Here is a 20,976-nt window from a genome sequence, read left to right as displayed (position 1 = left end):
AGGACCAGAATATTACTCCAACTGCGCATGCGCCAAAAACGGCGGTCTGCTTCCGAAGTTTAACGAAGAAAAGAAGATGGCGGCGTGAACTCCAGAGGACAGAATCTGCACAGAGGGGTAAGTAAAAAGTTAGGGGCTTTTGCCCCGGGTACCAGGTAGGCTGGGGGGGAGGAGGGGGGTCTACATAGGGTAGGGGGGTAGGGTTTTTTATGTTACGGGTTGAATTCTCCTTTAAAGAGAGAGAGAACTTTGATGAAAAAAGGAGCTAATAGAGAGGGACACCATGGACAGTGAAGTGGAGGTGACCAATTGAAAGATATGATACACAATAGGGCTTAGTAATGAATACAACCTTTCCCCTGGAATTCCAGCATAATTGCCAGGCCCTACTAATAAGCATCTGTATTGCTAAAGAGTGCAAGTTGTGGGGCCATTTTTTTCCCTTCTATGTAGGATTAATGCAGTACTCCAATGCATGGATGTTGCTACAGGGCGCAAAGTAATACCTCCTCAGAGCAGGTTTTCACTGCAAAATTGTATACAATTAATTTCTCTATCAGCCAAAAAATGGAAATGACAAATCAGTAGATAGTATAATGATAAAAATAATACCTCTGCCACACATTTCATTTCACCCCCTTCCAGAGCTTTTTCAAGCAGATTAATTAGGGAGGGATAAAACTTCCTTAAAAGGGTTGTACTCTACTAGTATGATGTAGAGAGTGATGTTTGCAATTGGCTTTCCTTTTTTTTTTTTTATTATTTGAGTTTTTTAGCTTTTTATTCAGCAGCTCTCCAGTTTACAATTTCAGCAATCTGGCTGCTAGGCTGCAAATGTCCCTAGCAACCATGCATTGATTTGAATAAGAGATTGGAATATGTAATGGAGAGGCCTGAATAGAATGATGAGTAATAAAAACTAGCAATAACTATAATTTTGTAACCTTACAGAGCATTTGCTTTTAGATGGGGTCACTTTTATGGCATTCATAGTTTTAGAGAAATAGATTTTAATTGTGGTTTCAAAAAAAAAATAAAACTCTAATGCCACTAAAATCCAACCTTTGATAAATGGGCCTTCACTTGTGGAATCTCTGTGCATCCAACTTTGAGCTGTGCTTTTTCCATTTTTCAAAAGAGCATCTATTAATGTTATGAACTGCTGAAAGATCCCTGTCCCAGTCTCTGTTACCAGTTCTATTAGATTTCTAGACTAAATCACTGCTTCAGCTGTTTGTTGACTCACATAAGGGACAAATTTGTCTATTCTTTAAGGTGGCCATAGACGCAAATATCCGCTCATTTGGCGACATCGCCACTAACGGGCATGGCTATATCGGGGGTAATCTGAACGTTCGGTCCTACGGCCGAACGATCGGATTACGATGAGAGCGCAATGGGCTCCATCCAGTGGGACGGTCAGGACAAAATAAAACCTGTCCGATCGACCAAACTACCGATCTCCGCCGGACAAAAATGTCGGGACTCTCCACACGTGGTCCTAAAATCGAACGAATCCTCGACTCGTACAATAGGATCTTTGCGTCTATGGCCACCTTAAGTCGATGTATGTCAAGTTGAATGGGATACAAGGTTGATCATATATCAGGTTAATAATCAGTGCAACCCCATGTTTTACAAATTAGAAGAATTAGTCTGTATAAGCAGTAATAAATAATATTAAAAGTCATGAAATAAACACAGGGCTAAAAATAAATACAAACATCTCAATATCACAAGAGCAATCAGGGCAGAATTATTATCCTTTCAAGTTAAAATATATGATGGAAATGCAAGAAAAAAAGTATGTTGAAAGGTAATTCCCAGGGGTCCTCTGTTCATTTACACAGACGGAAGATACCTGATATATTGGATGTCGCTGGATAGCACCAAATAGTAATGACATAGAGGAGGATTTACACATTTTCTTGAGACAGTTGTGGGCTTTTAAAAGATCAAGTTTGCCATATATATGTGATGTAGGTGTACTGGGCCAGTCTAACCATTGAATTAGGTCTGTTTCTTCTGACAAGTTATCAAGTTCTGTTTGGCCAACAAGAAGAATTCCCTTGAGCTCCTGTGAAGGTAGTGCAGGTAGTGCATGGTTATTCTGAACGGCATTAGCAGCGGACATAGTTGTTATTATTAAAGGACAACAAACTATCTATTGTAGCTGGAATATTTTGCAATATATGGCCAAACAAAATGTCTCAATGTCCTTAACATATTGATAATGAGTTGCATGCAGAGAAACAGCCCCAATGCACCCCTCCTAATGGTTTAAAATGTAATGGTGAGCACAAATTTTGGCTAAAGAACAAGAAAACCCTGGAAAATATTAGTGTTATGGCATGAGGCTGCTGAACCAATTCCAACACCCATAAGGTCCACCACTGTAAAGAGACAGCCTCCAATACTAGCAGAACAGTATCTTATTAAGTCCCGGCATATAGGCATTTCTCCCCCAGTAGGAATTAAGTGCCCAATATCTTTCATCCCAGAGCAATGCAGTGTACATGTGCTACAGCCTGGAACAATAGCTGGGTGTTGGAGACACTCATTTATGACTGGTCTGTGGGACAACATGGGGAAGCCTCACAAGTATATCACAGAAGTCAAACATTGCTTTCTCTCAATTGATGGATACTTGGGCTTTCTGAGTCTGATGCAAAAATGAGCAGTGGACAAACTACTGGAATTCTGGAAACAATTTTCCATTGTGGGTAAAAAACATGGAGATTTGTGCCATTTTACAGCACTTGGTAGCAACTGAACTCTATAGTGTATACTTGTAAAATAGAGATTTGCTGAGAGTAAAGGTGGCCATACACAGGCAGATTTAAGCTGCCGATATCGGTCCTTTAGACCGATTCAGGAGGTTATCTGCCAGTGAATTGGTTGTTCCAACAGGCCTGCCCGATCAGATATCAATCAGGCAGGTTTGATTTTTCCTTGCAATCGAGGACCGACTTGGCTAGTTGATGCAGTCCTCATTCAGTCTGCACCTATTGCCATTGTTATAATGCGATTGTTTGACCCTAGGGCCGATGATTGGATTAGTCCAATATCGCCCTGCCTTTCGTGGGCATATTGGGGAAATATCCGCTCTTTTGGAAACCAAGTTGCGGACCTTTGCCCAATCTTGTAACAAGCAGATCTTTTAGTGTATGGCCACCTTAAGAGATTTTAGGGTGCAGAGGACCACAAAACTTGATGCCAAAAATGCAACAACAAAAGACATAAAGATCCGAAGCAAACCGACACCCGCAATGAGAACAGTACATGCCGCAGCTTTAAGGAGGTTTTTCGTGGAAAATTTATAATGAATGTTAGATTCCCTCTAATGATTCCTGAAGGCCTCTCTGTACACAAAGTCAAAGCTTGCTTTCATTTGCTACTCACATTCCTGAAGATGATTTTATTAGGAAAACAAAGTAAGAGGTCTGAATAGCTTTAAAAGTGTGCCAGTCTTGGCATTTCTAAAAACAATAGAGCAGAGTTGGCTTCTGGGAGTGCTAAGGACTGAATAGCTTGAAAAGCCTCCTATTAGCTTGCTCTTATTAACTCACAGAGATTTTTTTTGGCACGATCTGCCAGCTGGGTAGACTACGGGTGGATTCAACAAGCTAATAATTCCCTTCATCATTCTATATATTCAGAGGCTCTAAAAGCTAAACAGACCTTTTTAATCTGCTATCAAATCCCATGGAAGATGAAAACGCATTAAAACAGATGTCAGACGTTGTCAGATAGAAAGCAATGTGTGCCATGAAGATCCAAGAAAAAAAAACCCTGGGACCTGGGGTTTTCTGAATAATGGATCTTTCTGTAATTTAGATCTTTATAACTATAAAATCCTGTAAATATTAAACCCCAATAGGCTGGTTTTGCTTCCAATAAGGATTAATTATATCTTAGTTGGGATCAATTGCAAGCTACTGTTTTATTATTACAGAGAAAAAGGAAATCATTATAAAAAAATGTGGATTATTTGGATAAAATGGAGTCTATGGGAGACGGCCTTCCCATAATTCAGAACTTACTGGATAATGGGTTTCCGGATAACAGATCCAATACCTGTACTAGAAAATACTTTATAAGTGGTGCCCAGCTGTGATCTAGCAGTAGATCCTGAGCTGGTAGGTAGAGGTTGACCCTCATGCTACAATTTAACCTTATTAAAAATAGTGAAAGAATTAGCAAAAATCAGTGCACCTTTATGACTGCTTTTTGTGCTTGCATGAGGCAGTGTATTCCATGGTACTCCTGTGACTTAACTTCTTAAGTCATGTCTGGGGAAACCACATTGCAGGGCATATTGCACTTTTCAGTTAAGATATTAGCAATTTTGTAAAAAGCTAATACACTGTAGAATTAACACGATACAACAGTGCTACCTGCTGCTGGTTGCAACCAGCTGAAAATGAATTTCCTGAGAAAATGAACTTTTTGTGATGTTGTCCAGCTTAGAACAGAAGAGCTGTCTAAGGCCTCTCTGGTTAGTTCTAAGGTTTATATTTCTTTTAAACCTGCAACCTTAATCAGCTGTTAAATGTTGACTCCTGTGCTGAAAGCTCCAGGTTGGGCATCCCTGATGTATAAATTAACTAGGGATGCACCAAATCCACTATTTTGGATTCGGCTAAATCCCCAAATCCTTTGTGAAAGATTGGGCCGAATATGGAACCGAATCCGAATCCTAATTTGCATATGCAAATTATGGGTGGGAACGGGAACATTTTTTACTTCCTAGTTTTGTTACAAAAAGTCACGTGATTTCCCTCCCCACCCCTAATATGCATAAGATTCCGATTCGGTTCGGCCGGGCAGAAGGATTCGGCCGCATCCGAATCTTGCTGAAAAAAAGCCGAATCCCGAACTGAAACCTGGATTCGGTGCATCCCTAAAATTAACATTTAATAAGCACTAAAACAACTGTTAAGCAATATAACTTGTCCTCTGTACTTTTACAAACATTGATTCTCGTCTACCCCAGTGATGCTGAGACCCAGAGCAAAAGCCCTCTCCATCCTACTATAAAAAGGGCTGCTCTGAGTATCATGGAAGGTCCAATGCGTGGCAGAAAGCCATACACATTGCTTTGAGAGATTCTTTGGAATGTATTTTTCTAAATTAAATATAGTTCTTGCACAGTGACTTCCATCCAAACAAATGTTCCAGCCGTAGTTTGATGCCTGAAGCTACAGTAGATATAGAGTGACTTTCCTAAGGTCCCAAGCACACACAAGTGAATGGAGCCAGGGTTCAGTGAGTGTACAAGAACAGGGAACACAGTTCAAATGCAGTTTACTTTCTATAAACCTTTCTGTTTCAGCTGATTTTATTCCAGGGTTTGTTCCGCCTCCACCCATTGTCGGATTTATCCCCCCCCCTTTTTTTAGTCTTTTTTAGTCACTCTCACAAATGCAAATACAGTACATCCACTGCTGCACCCATTTCCAAACCACACCATCCATTCCACCCAAAGAGCTGAGCCAAAGACAATTCCTGTCTGGAACAAAAAGCTTTCCCAGAAGCGCCTAAAATTTATGTTTTCATTTAAGCGTTCTATACTAATTTAATCAGTTTCTCCATCTGATGCTTTGTAGCAGGTGGGGAAGGCTTGTTTATGTGCTGCTGTCAAGAGAACAAATGCAACCAAGAAAAGTCAACACATAAACGTAGACATGTTTGTGTCCTTTGTAGCTGTTCCCACTGTTTTATGCTAAAAACTGAGTTTCTGAAACCCATTCCAAATACTATTTTTTAAGCATCCATATAAAAAGAGAGTGCTTTGTGTCCACTTCAATTGATGACCATGTCAAGCCAAAAAAACAGCTAGAACTTTGTGAGGTTTCCTAATCGGGTAACAAAAAAAGGCTTATAACTGGATAAAACAACATGGTACCTTTTGTTAAAGCCATAAAACAGTTTGAAAGCAGACTTTTTGCTATGTTCAGTCGTAACTGATTTGTTGATGCCCCAAACCATAACAGACATCTAAAATGTATTTTATATTTTACATTTGATACTTGAAATGATCTTGATTACAATCCAAAAGTCTCTGCTTAGGTAAGCAAAAAAGATAGAGTTTGGGGTGGACTGCTGTAGCTAGGTATAAATAAGATGAACTAGGATGTGCCTTAATATATCCCACATTAGGACAAGCTAAAACACAATTCTTTCCAGGGTTGGACTGTATCAGAGGATATCCTGGATGGCTCCAGCCAAGAAGAATTGCCTCAATTAAACTCAACACTGTCTCCAAATAATTGTTGTAAGATCTTAGGTTCTCTGTTAGGAGTCCCAGTCCAACACTTTTCCCCCCTGTGTTCTTCTGTGATCTACCAAGGGGCCTATTTACTATCAATCGGATTTCCTTTTCCTCACAAATCATATATTTTCTCAAAAAATGTATGTCTTTTTTAAAATTTTTCAAAAACTCTAAAACAAAACGTCTCCAAATAAAAGCAGTCAAGGTCCCCCCTAGAAGTCAATGGGAAATTCACTGATCCTATTGGACCTTTTTTTTTATCCATTAAGAATTTCAGAGGGTTACGGTTTGTTTTGTTCATAATTTTCCGAAAAAACTAGAATTTTTAGAGGTTTTAGAGATATTAGGGGTATATTTATCAAAGAGTGAAGTTAGAGATTACCATAGTCCGGTCAAGGTCTGAATTTATCTCCCTATTTTCTAAGTTAGATTGCCTGAATGGACCTTATTTATGAAGAAAAAAGCCAGAAAAAATAGGGTCAGGCAAACTTTGGAGCTTTCCCCAAAAAATCAGAAATTGCAGTTTTGCGCAAAAACCACAAATTTTTCGCTGTTTTGGGAGTTTTTAGCGCAGAAACCACAAACTCATCTGATATCGGCACGGACATCAGCGCAGACACTGGGACCTTCCCCATTGACTTATACAGGACCGTGAGAGCTTTTAGATGACAGGGTTTCGGATTCTGAGTTTTTAGACCATCTAACTGTAATAAATCTCGAAAAATTTGTTTTTGTTTTTTTTGCTCTGAAAACTACAAATTATTTGAGGTTCAGATATTCTGATCTTGATAAATAACCCCCTTAGTGTTTTTCTTTCCTGTTCATACTTCATATATTCAGATATTTGATAACTTTCATGGCATTCATAGTTTTAGAGAAACAGAGTTTAATTGTGGTTTCAAAAAAACTCTAATACCACCTTTAATGAATGGGCCTCCCAGTCTGTAAAGAGAACTGAGTTTTAAATCACAACTAACTGAGTAAGAAAGTAAGGCAAAGTTTGAGTAAGGCAAAGGTAGGGAGCCACTTCTTTAAAGGGAGCACGTTTGTTTAGGCAAAACAGAAAATATGTCCTGGGTTTATGTTCCCTTAAAGAGCATGTAAAGGCAAAAAATAAAATCCCATTTTTACTTTCTTTAATGAAAAAGAAACCTAACTCCAATATACTTAAATTAAAAAGTGTGTATCATTTTTATAAGAAACCTGACTGTATGCAGTGAAATTCTCCCTTCATTTACTGCTGTGGATAGGAATTGTCAGATGGTCCCTAACTGCTGTGCAGGGAAACAATCATACTTATGAACAGCAGGGGGAGCCCCCGTCTTACTTAACTCAAGCAGCTTTGTTTGTTTCCCTGTAGAGCAGTCGGCGACTGTGTAGAGATTTGTATTGGATTTTATTTTTGCATTTACATACCCTTTACTGTTTCCAACTCCAACTGCAGGGACAAAGATCATGGAGTCAGATTTAAACAGATAAACTGGGATTCTATTTGGAGGATTATTTTACTGTAGCCACTGGCTCTGCAGGGTTGGAGAAAGTTTGTATTAAACAATACAAAAACTATAAAATCCACATTAGATTACATGACAATACAGGACCCAGTGCAGTCTGCCTATTCTGATTATTATTCAGTCTTGCTGTATCGGCTTCTGGCAGATATTATTTGACTTGTGCTGTTTTGATAATTTATAAAGATCCCTAAGCAGCCCAGAACACACTGAGCACGTGCACAGTCTTGGTCTTGCAAAGATGTTTAACAAAGTTTCAAGATGGTGACCCCCTGTGGCCAACTTTGAAAGCATAAATCATTTATTTGATTAGACTTGTGGTGCAGTAAGTTCATGTTTATGTTTAGTATACAAAACACAGCATTTCTAGCATTATTCTATTTTAGACTTTACTTCCCCTTTAAACAGAAAGTTAAATTTGATGTTCAGCCAATGTATTCCTTGCATCCCTGTGACATGTACTGTCTGTTGACTTTATTTAAAACAACTAACATAACAGCTGAAAATATTCCCATGGTTTTTGTATGCTATAAGTGCTAGATATCAGGAATAATTCTTCATGACCTGAAAAACAAATCATTTCCACAAAAAAGAATCTTGAAACTGACTCAACACTCACTGCTTATTTATCAAGCTTGGTGGAACAGGAAACTCTCAGACTGAATGTCACTGGCTATCAGTCATTTTAATGCTTGCTGGAGTCATGGAACTGCGAGTAAATCGGACACCTGGGCCAGAATGTATCATCACATCCCATCACATCTTCTGTAGGACTTAACTCAGTCTTTACAAAGAGACAGGGGCTGCAGGTGTACCACTGGACTGCTATATTATCCACCTGCCAGAATGAGTTTATCTAGATTTATAAATACTCTTCCTTGCAGCGGGGTTTAAGTTTCTCTAAAAACTGTCTCTAATAATGGATAAGAGACACGGCCAAAGAGACTGAACTCCAGCTGACTCGGGGCACTAAAGATAAAAATTTATCAAATGACTGCAGAGTGGTTTAAAGGATATTTTAGTGCTTATGTGGGTAATTTGTCGATTACTCAAGCAACGATATTCTTTAAACCTACACTGATCTAGTCCAAAAGCTGAACCCGTTGCTGGCAGAAGACAATGGAAGAAATGTATTTCAACTATTCTTGAGAACCTCTCTTTGACTACTAATGAGCTAAATAGAATTTTAAAAAGCTATAAGCTAATACACATCACACGTCAAGTGCACAGGTCATCTCAGGTTGTTGTACTAACTACTATAATGGTGTAATTATTGTAAAGCCTAAATTAAGGTCTACACTAAGATTTGCATTATTTTATATTCTCCACATTCTATTTACCTGTTGCTCTAAATGAGGCTCATTAATAAATACTGGGCAAGATTGCACCTGAGCAGTAACTCACAGCAGCCAATTAATGACCGGCTATTTTCAGATAGATGCAGGATAAACAATTAAAGCAAATATTTGACTGTTGCCTTAGATTACTGCCCAGGTGCAAATTAGTTCAGAGATTATAAATTAGCCCCAATGTATCCATGGGAAATGTACCCCCTTTAATTAAATTGTATCTTCCATTCACATAAGATTATAACAGACAGTTGAAAATGAGGGCATATATACACAGAATATCAATTCTATTCCTTTCTTTATAGTCTATTGACAAATGGGTGCTGACAATACAGGTATGGGACCTGTTATTCAAAAGACTGTTAACCAAAAATCTCCAAATTACAGAAAGGTTGTCTCCCATAGACTCCATTTTAACCAAATAATCAACATTTTTAAAAATGATTTTTTCTTCCATTTTCTGTAATAATAAAACAGTAGCTTGTACTTGATCCCAACTAAGATATAATTAATCCTTATTGGAAACAAAACCAGACTATTGGGTTTATTTAAAGGGGAAAGTCCACAAAAACATAACTTAAGCTTTTTGAAAAGTAAACATAATTTCAAGCAACTTTGCAATATACATCAATTAAAAAATATGCAGACGTTTCATGATTTAATGGGAAAAAAATAATTAATGGTTTCTGACAGTTCCCTAAGCCTAGCCCCCTTCTCTCCTGCTGATCTGTCTGACTACTTTGATGAGCTGACTGACTACTGTTACTTTGTATCAACAGCCATCTGTCCTCAGCCTGCATCCGCCAAACCCCACAATTCCCTGCACACAAGATTTCAATAAGGAATTTCAATTACCATTGTGAGAACCTAGAGATATCTCTTCATAACACAGAAAAACAAAAACTGCTCATATAACCAATCAGATGGTTCTTCCTCAAGGTCAAGGTACTAATTACCAAGACTAGCTTGAGAACAGAATCCATCCAAGTCAGGGGGCTCCTGGCGGAATCTGCATAAACAGAATTGTATTCTCTCTCAATTACAACCCTATATCTAATATGAAAAATTACCAAATCCAGTTGTCTCTCTAATACCATGTTACAGACAAGACCAATGTGGAGAGACGAGCTAAACCCTTGCACACTCGATCACATGCAATATCATTAGAATAATTAATTTTAGTCCTAGAATTCCCCAAAGAGTTCTGTGGAGATTTCATGAGATAAACCAAAAGATAAGTTGTTTATGGGGCATGTTTACAAACATTGGAGATAAATATCTCTGGAGATGTTGCCCATGGCAATCAATCAGCAATTAGGTTTATACAGTCGCTAATTGGTTGCTATGGGCAACATCTCCGGAGATATTTATCTCCAATGTTAGTAAACGCACCCCTGCATTTGGCCTTCTATATTCAATAATTAAATTGCTTCCATGTTTGGGGCAGAAGGGCACACAAGTAAGGGGCTCCTATAATAATCTTTCTAATGCTTTATTTACCAGTAGGTCCTTCCAGCTGGCACAAGGTCCCCCGATTATGATTAGAAGAAAGGAGGTTCCATTTAAATAATTGGTAAAGGGTTCTTTTCAGTGATAGCTGTGAAGTTGTGGAATTCTGGGTCATGCTGGCTGCTACAATTAATAGATTTAAGAAATTGGAGAGGCTTAAGAAGAGTTTTTTTGCCTTCCTCTTGATCAACTAGACGTTAGGCAGGTTATATATAGACATTTAAGGTTGGACTTGATGGACATATGTCTTTTTTAAACCTAACTTACTATGTTACTATCTAAGTACAGGTGGATATTTTGGGTCCTGTCTGATGCACAATATACATTGCAAAACAAATAATTTGCTTTCAATTAAGTCACGGTACAGAACAAAACACTGTCTTTACCAGAAGGTAAAGCCTTCAAGTCAAGTCACATTACTGATATTACTGCTATTTTGTCAAATTACCTGTTTTGGCATTTTAAGAATGAAATTCTCCCAAGGAAAAAAAAAAGTTGTATTGTGCTTGTCTGGAATCTGACCACGGACGGCATTTACAAAATGCATCTATTTCAGACCCTGCTTGTAATAAGAACACACAAAGATATTATTCCAAGGGAAAGGCTAGAATGAGACAACGATCCAGAAAGAACTGCTATTTTATGACTTCTGCATGCCTTTGTGCACTGTGTGCCAGGGAATAACAAAAATGGAATCCTTCTCTGCCCACAGCATAACTAACATAATAAAATGGGTAACTGCAGCTGGGAAGTGAGGGAAAAGAAGGTCATAAAACTGCAATTGATATATAATCTAAAAGGAAACTTTACTTTGGAAGCATGGTTTCATTAATCTGTTTCTAAGTAAAAGATAAACAATCTGAAGTTACAGCAGAACTGAATGATGTCACAAATAATCGCCGACGACAGCCCTTCTGTTGCTACCAAGGACTTTCTGGGCAAAGGAAAATAAATATCGCAATCCCAAACCTCTTGTTTTTGTTTTCATTCCTTTGAATTGTTGGAGGATCTTGTTTCAAGCGTTTCCTTTTTGGACCTAATGAGTTGTTCGTTTTCAAGTGCCCTTTGTGTTTCCGTGCGTCTGTGGCAACAGTCCTATGTTCATATCTAAGATTAGGGTAAAAAGTGCAGACTGTGCGGAAATATTCCACCTCCCTAACATTTATCCTGCATCTATCCCATCCACTTTGTATTCTGTCTTTGTATTTTTCTAATGGAAATATTAAGATGTGAATTGTGAATTATTCTTCACTTGTTTCCACTTACTTCTATGAAGGCATTACTGCATACAGGGCTCTTTTAAATAGTGGCAAGCTGCAGAAAACAGGTGCACACTTCCACCTTGGAGTTGCAACTCTTTGTACTCAAAAATTGAAGCTTAATTTGGTTATTTATTATCTGTTTGTGGCTCTTTCTGTTATTGGGGGTGGGACATAGGCAGCAAGCAAGGAGCACCTGTGGATGCAAGGTTGTATAGGGTGATTATGGCACCAAGACCCTTAAAGGATTAGTTTGCCATTTCAGCCATACAAAAAACTCCATTGTTTGACAAATATATGGCTACAGCCTTGCTGTAGTGCCAATAAGCCAGCAAGGCACAAGGCAGTGTTTGAATATTTGGTGCAAGCCAGTGAAACCACCCTATGGGAAATAAGAGACTTGCTTTGGGGGGGGGGGATACTCTAATACTCGGTTAGAGACAGATTTGAGAAGAATGCTTATTTGCTCTTTTGGATATTCCTGGAAACCCACCTTGGAGGTCAGATCAATTTTTGAATGAAGACATTTTATGGCCTAGAAATGATTGAACTATGACTAAAAAGCTAATACAGCAATGTTTTCATCTGTTTGTAATTTTGCTATGAACTAAGGGGGGCCCTGTCAAAACTGTGGGCCTTATAGCAGGACTTGAACCAAGTAAGTATGAGGCATACCAGCCGGAGCTAACCTTAACTTTACTCATAGCTGAAATATAGAGAAATACAATTAAACTAAGGCAGGTGTACTAGGAAACAGGTAGAGATGCTAGGAACATATTCAGTTAGATTATTGTGGCCATTTAACACTACAATACATCTATTTTAAGCAAAGTTGTTGACACATGGGCCGATATTAACTACTCAGACTGAATCAGTAGCTTATTTGCCCATCTATGGTGGTAAAACTATGGCTTGTCCAATTGATATCTCACAGGTATTGGAGAGATATCAGTTGGGCAGTTATAAAAATTCCATCAGGTAAAGGCCATCAATGTGTTCCTCTACCGATGGGTCTGCACAGGTGCCTGTTATGATTTGTTTTCTGGCCTGTGAGACAAAACAACCTGATCCGGCCCACCACATGGCCAAGTGACCACTGAATGGCTGGGCATTTTGCAGAGGCTGGGCACATTATGAATAATGTTCGTATTTTTTTTCTTTTCCCTGAATTGTACTTTAAGCGATAAAAATGGTGTTCTCAACAAATTACTCCAAACCACAAAAATTTGATTTGATTTAAATAAGTGTTAAAACCACGAGAAAATCCAATTGTAATGATTATAGCTTCAGATAGAGATCTGTACCCCCATGTTGCCCTTGAGCTCTGCAAATCTCTTTGTACCACATCATATTTTTGTTAAAAAAAACATCTGGTCCAGTAATGAGATCTATAACGAATATGTGGCCCACAACTTCGAAGGGACCCTGTATTGGGAGGAAGGCCTAATGCCACACTTAATTTCCCATCTAATCTCTTTGGACAGCCTTTCTCCTTAAGTTTGTAGCTGTTGTGGTATAAGCCCCATTGTCTAAACTTCTGTTGGGTGAACTGAAGATCTTGCACCACCACCACTCATGTAGAATCTAGAAGTATACAACTGAGTTTAAATGAGGACAAGTGAATTTTGTGTTCAAAGGGGGAGAAATTAAAATGGGGACCCTGATCGCTCCATTAATGGCTTGTTTGGAATGGCCCCTCAACAAAGAAGAAGTTCCTCCACCCCACCAGCATGACTTGGAGCTTAAGCTTAATGTTATGATTAGTAACGCAAAGGCTCTGTGAAAGTCTCTGCTTGTTCTCATCTCCACCGGTGATAATGATCTCAGAAAAAGCAATTGTATGGATGCTGTGCACTCCGAAACGTATCAATATTTTCACACATGTTTTTGTGAGCTCACTGTCCAGACTTAGGTAATGAGTCCCAGATGGTTTTGTTTGCAATATAATTTAACATTGGACTCACTTAATGTGTTAAAAATTGTCACCACACCTAAAGAGTATTATGTGTAAACTCAGAATGAGCAGCAATAAAGCTTTAATGATTTCACTGCTGAGAAGCCCTGCGCCATATTTCTGCCACAGCTTATCTGGGCAAAAATACAGCTCATTTATTGCAAATAATAATGTTCTGCAATGAAGCAGAAATATTGAACTCAGACGTTAGCAACAGGACTCCCCGTTAGCCTAAGCTCACTGTGTATTCTGTAGGTATCGGGTCACTGAAAAACCATAAAGATAATTTTCTCATCGTTACTCAAATGTATAAAGAAGTAGTGATGGGCGAATTTATTCGGCAGGCGCAAATTCGCGGCGAAATCGTGCGATTCGCCGCGGGCAAAAAATTTGCGAAACGACAGAATAAATTTCGGAAAAAAACGGATGCCGGTGTCGAAAACAGACGCCAGCATCGAAAAAACGTCCGCCGGCATCAAAAACGAGACGCCGACGCCATTTCGCAAATTTTTCGCCGATTCACGAATTTCCCAGGAATTCGCCCATCACTGTAAAGAAGTACCGTGACCAGGAGAAGATGGAGAACTTATATTAAACAAGTGCTATGGTTAATACACTAACACAAGTTCCCAGAGCTAGAGCAATTATAGTATTCTATACACTGAGTGAAATCACCTGACCTCTACTAATGTCCTGTTCCTGGTTCTTAAAAAGTAGTTGGATTGCAAGTTAACTGCCCTGCACAATTATACAACAAAGAACTTTAATAAGGTTTCCGATCCCTGAAAAGCTAGGTATCTTCCCCCAAAAAAATGTGTGCACAATATTTGAAACTGTCCTATGCCCTATAATCTCATCTCTGATTGATGCAAGTCCATAAAATAAAGGTTTCTAGACTTTAATGTATTGCTATATCCAGCCCCCTTGCCCGACACCTGTCTTGGATACCAATGTTCTTAAATCCAATGTGTATTGGCTTTGCTAAGTCTTGTAGTATTAAAGTAATTAAGTCTATATCTTCCTGTCACTATAAAACAACCTTAAAAGTTACCTTTACTTAAAAGGATTGTCTTACCTGTTCGGTAGACGAAGTTGCCTTCAGTTTCTGAAGATGATGGGGATACGAGCTCTTCTTCAAACTCATTGGAGCTAAATGACCCTGAGTGGTTCCTCTGTCTCGTTTTTTCTCTCATTGCTGCATTACTGGCCATGACATGTCGCAAAGAGTCATTGAGATAGCGATGCAGCAAACTGCTCTTGTATTTAGGAGGGGAAACATAATCTTCACTGACACTCGACTCCGCTCTTACACCCGATTTGATGACCGAGCTTTCTTTGGTAATCACAGTATGGTGAATAGGCTTGTCGTATGCTTCTTCATTATTGTGGCTCCTTGGGGCATTTTCCCCATCTAAAAGAGATAAAAGGAAGATCAGTGGAGATAAGCCAGCCAACAGTTGGGGCTGCCCTAGAGAGTTCCATATGGATTCAAAATTCCTTAGACCTTATTGTAGAGAGTTCAAATTCACAGCCCTTCACCTATTAAATACAGCTTCCATCATCCATTTCTAAAGGTTGCGAGTCTACTGTATGTAGCTTATGGTCTTGATGTTGCTGGCATCAACCATGCCAACAGAGACAAAGACAATATATTCTGTTTGATCTGAAGGCTGTAAATGTGATATACAGTTCTTATTATAAACGATATATATATTATTATACATATAATAATGGTTGTTTCTGCGCAACAAGGCTACAGACCCAAATACAATGTGATTAGATATGTGATGGTTCCTAGTTAGTTTTGCATTTGAGTTGAGTAACTGGTGGATGAATTTCCTAGCACTGGACAAATCTATCCCAATGAACTACAACATATAAACCAAACAGTCTTTTGTGATAGTCATTCTTCCTGAAGTAGACAGACTACAGCTAAATCCTAATTAGATGCTGTGGGTTCCTGTATAAGTAAACATTTATATACTTGAAATCAGTGTCATAGCTAGATATTACTGGGCCCCACAGCAAATTATTTTTCAGGCCCACAAAATGTCCAGAGGTTGCCCTGTTTTACCAATATTTATTGAAATTGTATATGAATTTGGGCCTCATGGGGCCCCTGTAGCTTCTGGCCCCCCTGCAGCCGCTGGGTCTACTTCCCTCTGCTTGAAATCGTCAGGCTCTAGCTCTGCTTAAAAGTACAATTGAGTGAATTATACTGCTACTGTTTCTCTGTCCTTCAGCTAACAAGAAGCTTTGCTTGAAGATGAAAGGCCTCCATTAAAGATATCTGCCTTCTGTGTGCAACTGCTCTTTGTATATCTATATATAATTCATTCTTTCATTATTCTGTAGTCAACCTGTGCAGCTTCCAAGAAAAACAAAAGCACATTATAAATAAGTATAGGCTGCCTGTGTGTGACCCACAATGAAGCGGAACTCTTCCAAGAACTAAGCATCTATTTTTATTTTATTTTTTTCAAGAAATGTAATTCCTTTGAACACGTACGTGAACATGGCGGAGGCTAGATAGACAGCATGCGGAGTTATTCAGTGTGCTTACAATAATTCTACTTCTCTGCCAAAATAAAGATCTAATGCAACTCCACTTCAATCAAGAGTACGAGCAGATCAGACAAAGGACTTCTCTGGGCTCTGAACTATTAGTTGCATCTCCTGAACATACAAACCAAAATCACTGATTGGGGAAAATAAAACAAAGACAAATAAAGGCTCAAGATATCTCCGGAATTGTTCAGAAACAAAAGAACCTTGATACTAAAATTCTTTTTTTTCATCTTTTATTTTTATTTAACCATTTTTCTCATAGTTGTTACGTATCGTTATTTCCGAAAGAAAAAGAGTAAGAAGAGAAAAAGGAAGACATAAAATAATAAAGGAAGGAAATCAAAATGAACCAAAAACAGAACAAAATAAATCGTTCTACTGTGCACTTGAATTGCAATGTTTACATACTACTTGTACCATTTCACTATATGTTAGTGTCTTAGTAGTTAGTTAGTAGTTCGTTTCTTTTTAACTTGTACAACAGCATATCAACAACAGTTTGCTCACCCTTAGGGTAGATAAACATTAATATTGAAGGGGTTGTTCACCTTTAAATAAACTTTTAGGGGGTTATTTACTAAACCTCAATTTTTTTCTGGGCAAGGTTTTTTTGAGCGACAAATTAGAATTTTTAGACAAAAAGAAAACTCGATTTTTTGGAGATTTATTACACCTGAAGATGGTAAAAGTCCAAATCCGAAAATCAGCCATCTCAATCCTGCAGAGGTCATGGGTAAATCAATTGCAGATGTTCCTTCTAAAATTTGAAGATATCGTGATTGTTCGATCGTTTCGTTGATAATCTGAAAATTCAGGGCTTTCGGGTAACCTGAAAAAATAGAGCAATTCGGACGGCAAATCCGAAAACTTTGTATGATTCGAGTTTTCGCTCGATTTTATCAAGTCTTTTCCCACACTAAATGTTTTTAGTTATGTTTTTAATAAGCTAAAATCAAGGATGGGGGTTTGGTTGACCTTGGTTTACTAAAAGATGAGATCAATTTGAGTTTTAGTAAATAACCCCCTTAATATGATATAGCGAGTGAAATTCAGAGACAATTTGCAATTGTTTTACATTTTTTATTATTTGTGGTTTTTGAGCTTTTTATTCAGCAGCTCTCCAGTTTGCATTTCAGCATTCTGGTTGTTAGGGGCCAAATTACCCTAGCAACCATGCAGTGATTTATATAAAAGACTGGCATATGAATAGGAGAGGACCTGAATAGAAAGATGAGTAATGAAAAGTAGCAATAAAAATGAATTCGTTTTTGTATGGGGTCAGTGACCCCCATTTGAAAGCTGGAAAGAATCAGAAGAAGAAACTTGCTAGAATTGGCCATTCTATAACATACTAAAAGTTAACTTAAAGCTGAACCACCCCTTTAAAGGGTCTCTGTCACTATTTCAAGTCAGTTTAATACTTTAAAGAGGAACTGAACACCAGAGTGCTCTTTTTCTCTGCTAATATAACGATTGAAACAGCAGTGCCCCCTGATGTTCTGTTAAGCTGGCTAGAAAGTCATTAAAAGAATTAAGTTACTGAGCAGAGAAGCATCTAATGATGTTTCTCTGCTCAGTTTTAGCACTTAGCTGACAACGTACAATAGAACTGAGCAGAGAAGCATCAGGATTCTCTGCTCAGTAACATAATTGACAAATACAACAGCAGAGGGCTTTGTTTCATATTTATAGACAAAGTATAAAAGTGCTAATATGATAGGCAGTTGATTGGTAGTTGGTAGGCAATGATGAAAGTAGGCATTTTATAGCAGAAGTACAACTGTCACCACTCTGCGTGAGTATGATGGCCACTTTCTACTCACTATTATTACAAGTGATGGAGAGTGGAGTAATTGGTCCTAAATTAGATTTGGTCCTTAAGAAGACTATAGCAGTCTTCTTGTAGTTTATCTAGGCAAGGCTGCTGGTAGGGTTGGCTTCATTGGATTTCAGCAGAGACTTTTTTTTTTGTCTCCAGCGTATGCTCAATATAGTAGCAAACTCTATTAGCTAATTGTATTTACAGTACAAGCTACAGATTGGGTGAAAGTGCATGAACGATCAGGAAGAATCTTTAAATGTTATTTAGCAAGAGTCAGTTGGGGAAAATTAATAGGCCCCTTATGGATGTGAGATTTATGAACTGAATAAAACTGCTGTTCCAACCATTCTGCTCATATTCCTTTGCACTGTTGCACCATGGTCACGTTTCATGCAATTCCCTACGGCAGACTGGCTTAAATTATTTAATCACTTCAGACATAACTCAGGGTTTTATTAAATTCCACCCATAGGCTTGAACTCTCTTGTTACACCTTTCCCGATGAAAGACATAAAATCAACATAAAATCAACATAATGTATGTTATGGTAGCAGCAGGGTTAGGCTGGCCTGTCTGGCAATACTTCCATCATACAGAAGGGACAATATAACAGGTCACTTGTCTGGTTGGTTGTGAGGTTAGGAATCGGAGAATAGGAACAGAGATCTCACTTCTTTTAAAGGGGATCAGAATGTTTGTAAAGCTCAATTCCTTTAAAGAAATGAGAAATATTAAGAATTTCTACGGGCAGATTTATCAAGGGTCGAATTTCGAGGGTTAAAAAACCCTCAAATTCGACCCTCAAAGTAAAATCCTTCGAATTCGATATTCGAATTCGAAGGATTTAAGCACAAAAAGGATTGAATAAAAATCGTTCGATCGAACGTTTCAATCGAATGATTATAAGAGATGATTTTTATTCGATCATAAAAAGTGCCCAAAATCTACAATGTCCCCATAGGCCAACATTCAATTCAGTAGCTTTTATTTGGCGAAGTATTGGGTCGAAGGATTTTTTAAAGAGACAGTACTTCGATTATCGAATTGTCGAACGATTTTTACTTCGAATCGTTTAAATCATTCGATTCAATCGAATTTGACCAATTCGATGGTTGAAGTATCCAAAAAATTACTTCGAAATTCGAATATTTTTGGATTCGAAATATTCATTTGAGCTTAGTAAATCTGCCCCCTTATGTCTGATGCTCTGTGTGCAACTGAATTACACCATAGCAAGAGATCAGACACCATGGTGAGCTGTTTGTACTTCTACCAGAAATTATATATATATATATATATATATATATATATATATATATATATATATATATATATATATATATATATAATTCACTATAAACTGTTATTTTACTAGTCATCATTTAAAAGGATGAGGCAAACTAAATAACCACATGAGACCTTGGTGAACACAAACAGAATCTCCTTGCTTGTAGAGCAGAGATCACAAATCTTTTTTTTTTTACCCATGACCCACATTCAAATGTAAAGTTGGGTAACAACACAAGCATGAAAAAAGTTCCTGGGGATGCCAAATAAGGGATGTGATTGGCTATTTAGTATCCACTACGTGGACTGGCAGCCTACATGAGGCTCTTTTGGCAGTACATCTGGTTTTTATGCAACCAAAACTTGCCTCCAAGACTGGAATTCAAAAATAATCACCTGCTTTCAGGCCACTGGGAGCAACAGCCAAGGAGTTTGGGAGAAACATGTTACTCACAAGTCACTGGTTGGGGGATTACTGGTGTAGAGCATTCTACAGTAGATCAGAATATTATTGCACTTCACTATGCATTGTACAGAACACCACCAGTAAAAGTACACAGTTAGATGAAAGCTGGCCATGCACAGACACATTTTGCCTGCCACCTGGTCCACTCCAGACCAAGTCAGCAAGTTACTGACCCAATGGAGTCAAATAAAGGCCTTCCCAATCTACATTTAATAAGGGTTCACTCATATATCAAACAGGAAAGCTTTGAATTTCAGTAGGGTCTAGACCTTATTGGACTGTGTATGTCACCAACATGCCTGCATGGATCCTTCCATGAGATCCAATCAGGGAGGGACAATGTGGTCCACCACTTCAGCGGCCTTGGGAAAATATTTGCCTACTTGGATATCTCCCAAATTATTATTATTTCTTTCTGTATATTGTCAACTTTATGTTAAATATACCTATATATGGAAGCCAAAGGATCTAATCAAAATAATGAACATTTGAATAATCCAGTTTGCTTTCAATATTTTGCCCTATTACAGCAGACATGGCTGTGCAATGGACATGTTTATACCTCTATACTGCCCCGCAATCTTCCATCCTTCCCTGAGACACTGGATAACCAATGGGAGCAACTAACTAATACCATTAATGATATCAAATGCTGGGTAACAAACCTTCAGAACAGGAGTCTTCACTGCTCACACTTAACCGTTCAGCATTCCCTTGGACATATTTATTATACAATTTTATCCGTAAAGCCCAGCTTAGGTCTGGTTGTCTCACAGTATTTTTAAGGCGACGTCTTGCATTTGCAAACCAGTTTGAAACCTACGAAATAAAAAAAGAAAAAAATCCATTACATATATATATTTGCATATATATATATTTATATAAATTATTTTAACGACAGAAAGATACAGTGGGTCAGCTAGGTAACAAATAATTCACATTGTCAAAATGTTAAATTTTAATTTGTGGGAGTAGTT

The 20,976-nt window shown here is 38.1% G+C and overlaps 1 protein-coding gene across 2 annotated transcripts in view; it reads right to left on the bottom strand.

Moving 5' to 3' along the window:
- mkx.L (mohawk homeobox L homeolog) overlaps positions 1-20,976 on the bottom strand; it is an 81,076-nt gene that overhangs the window by 33,880 nt on the left and 26,220 nt on the right. For both annotated transcript variants that reach the window (XM_018267210.2, XM_018267211.2), the window contains exons 3-4: positions 20,665-20,818; positions 14,932-15,267 (exon numbers count right to left, since the gene is read on the bottom strand). In XM_018267210.2, the coding sequence (XP_018122699.1) occupies positions 14,932-15,267; positions 20,665-20,818 (490 nt within the window). The remainder of the gene's footprint in view (positions 1-14,931; positions 15,268-20,664; positions 20,819-20,976) is intronic.

Source organism: Xenopus laevis, chromosome 6L (assembly GCF_017654675.1).
Source record: "Xenopus laevis strain J_2021 chromosome 6L, Xenopus_laevis_v10.1, whole genome shotgun sequence".
Classification (NCBI taxonomy): domain Eukaryota; kingdom Metazoa; phylum Chordata; class Amphibia; order Anura; family Pipidae; genus Xenopus; species Xenopus laevis.
This window is presented reverse-complemented; position numbering and strand designations above follow the sequence as displayed.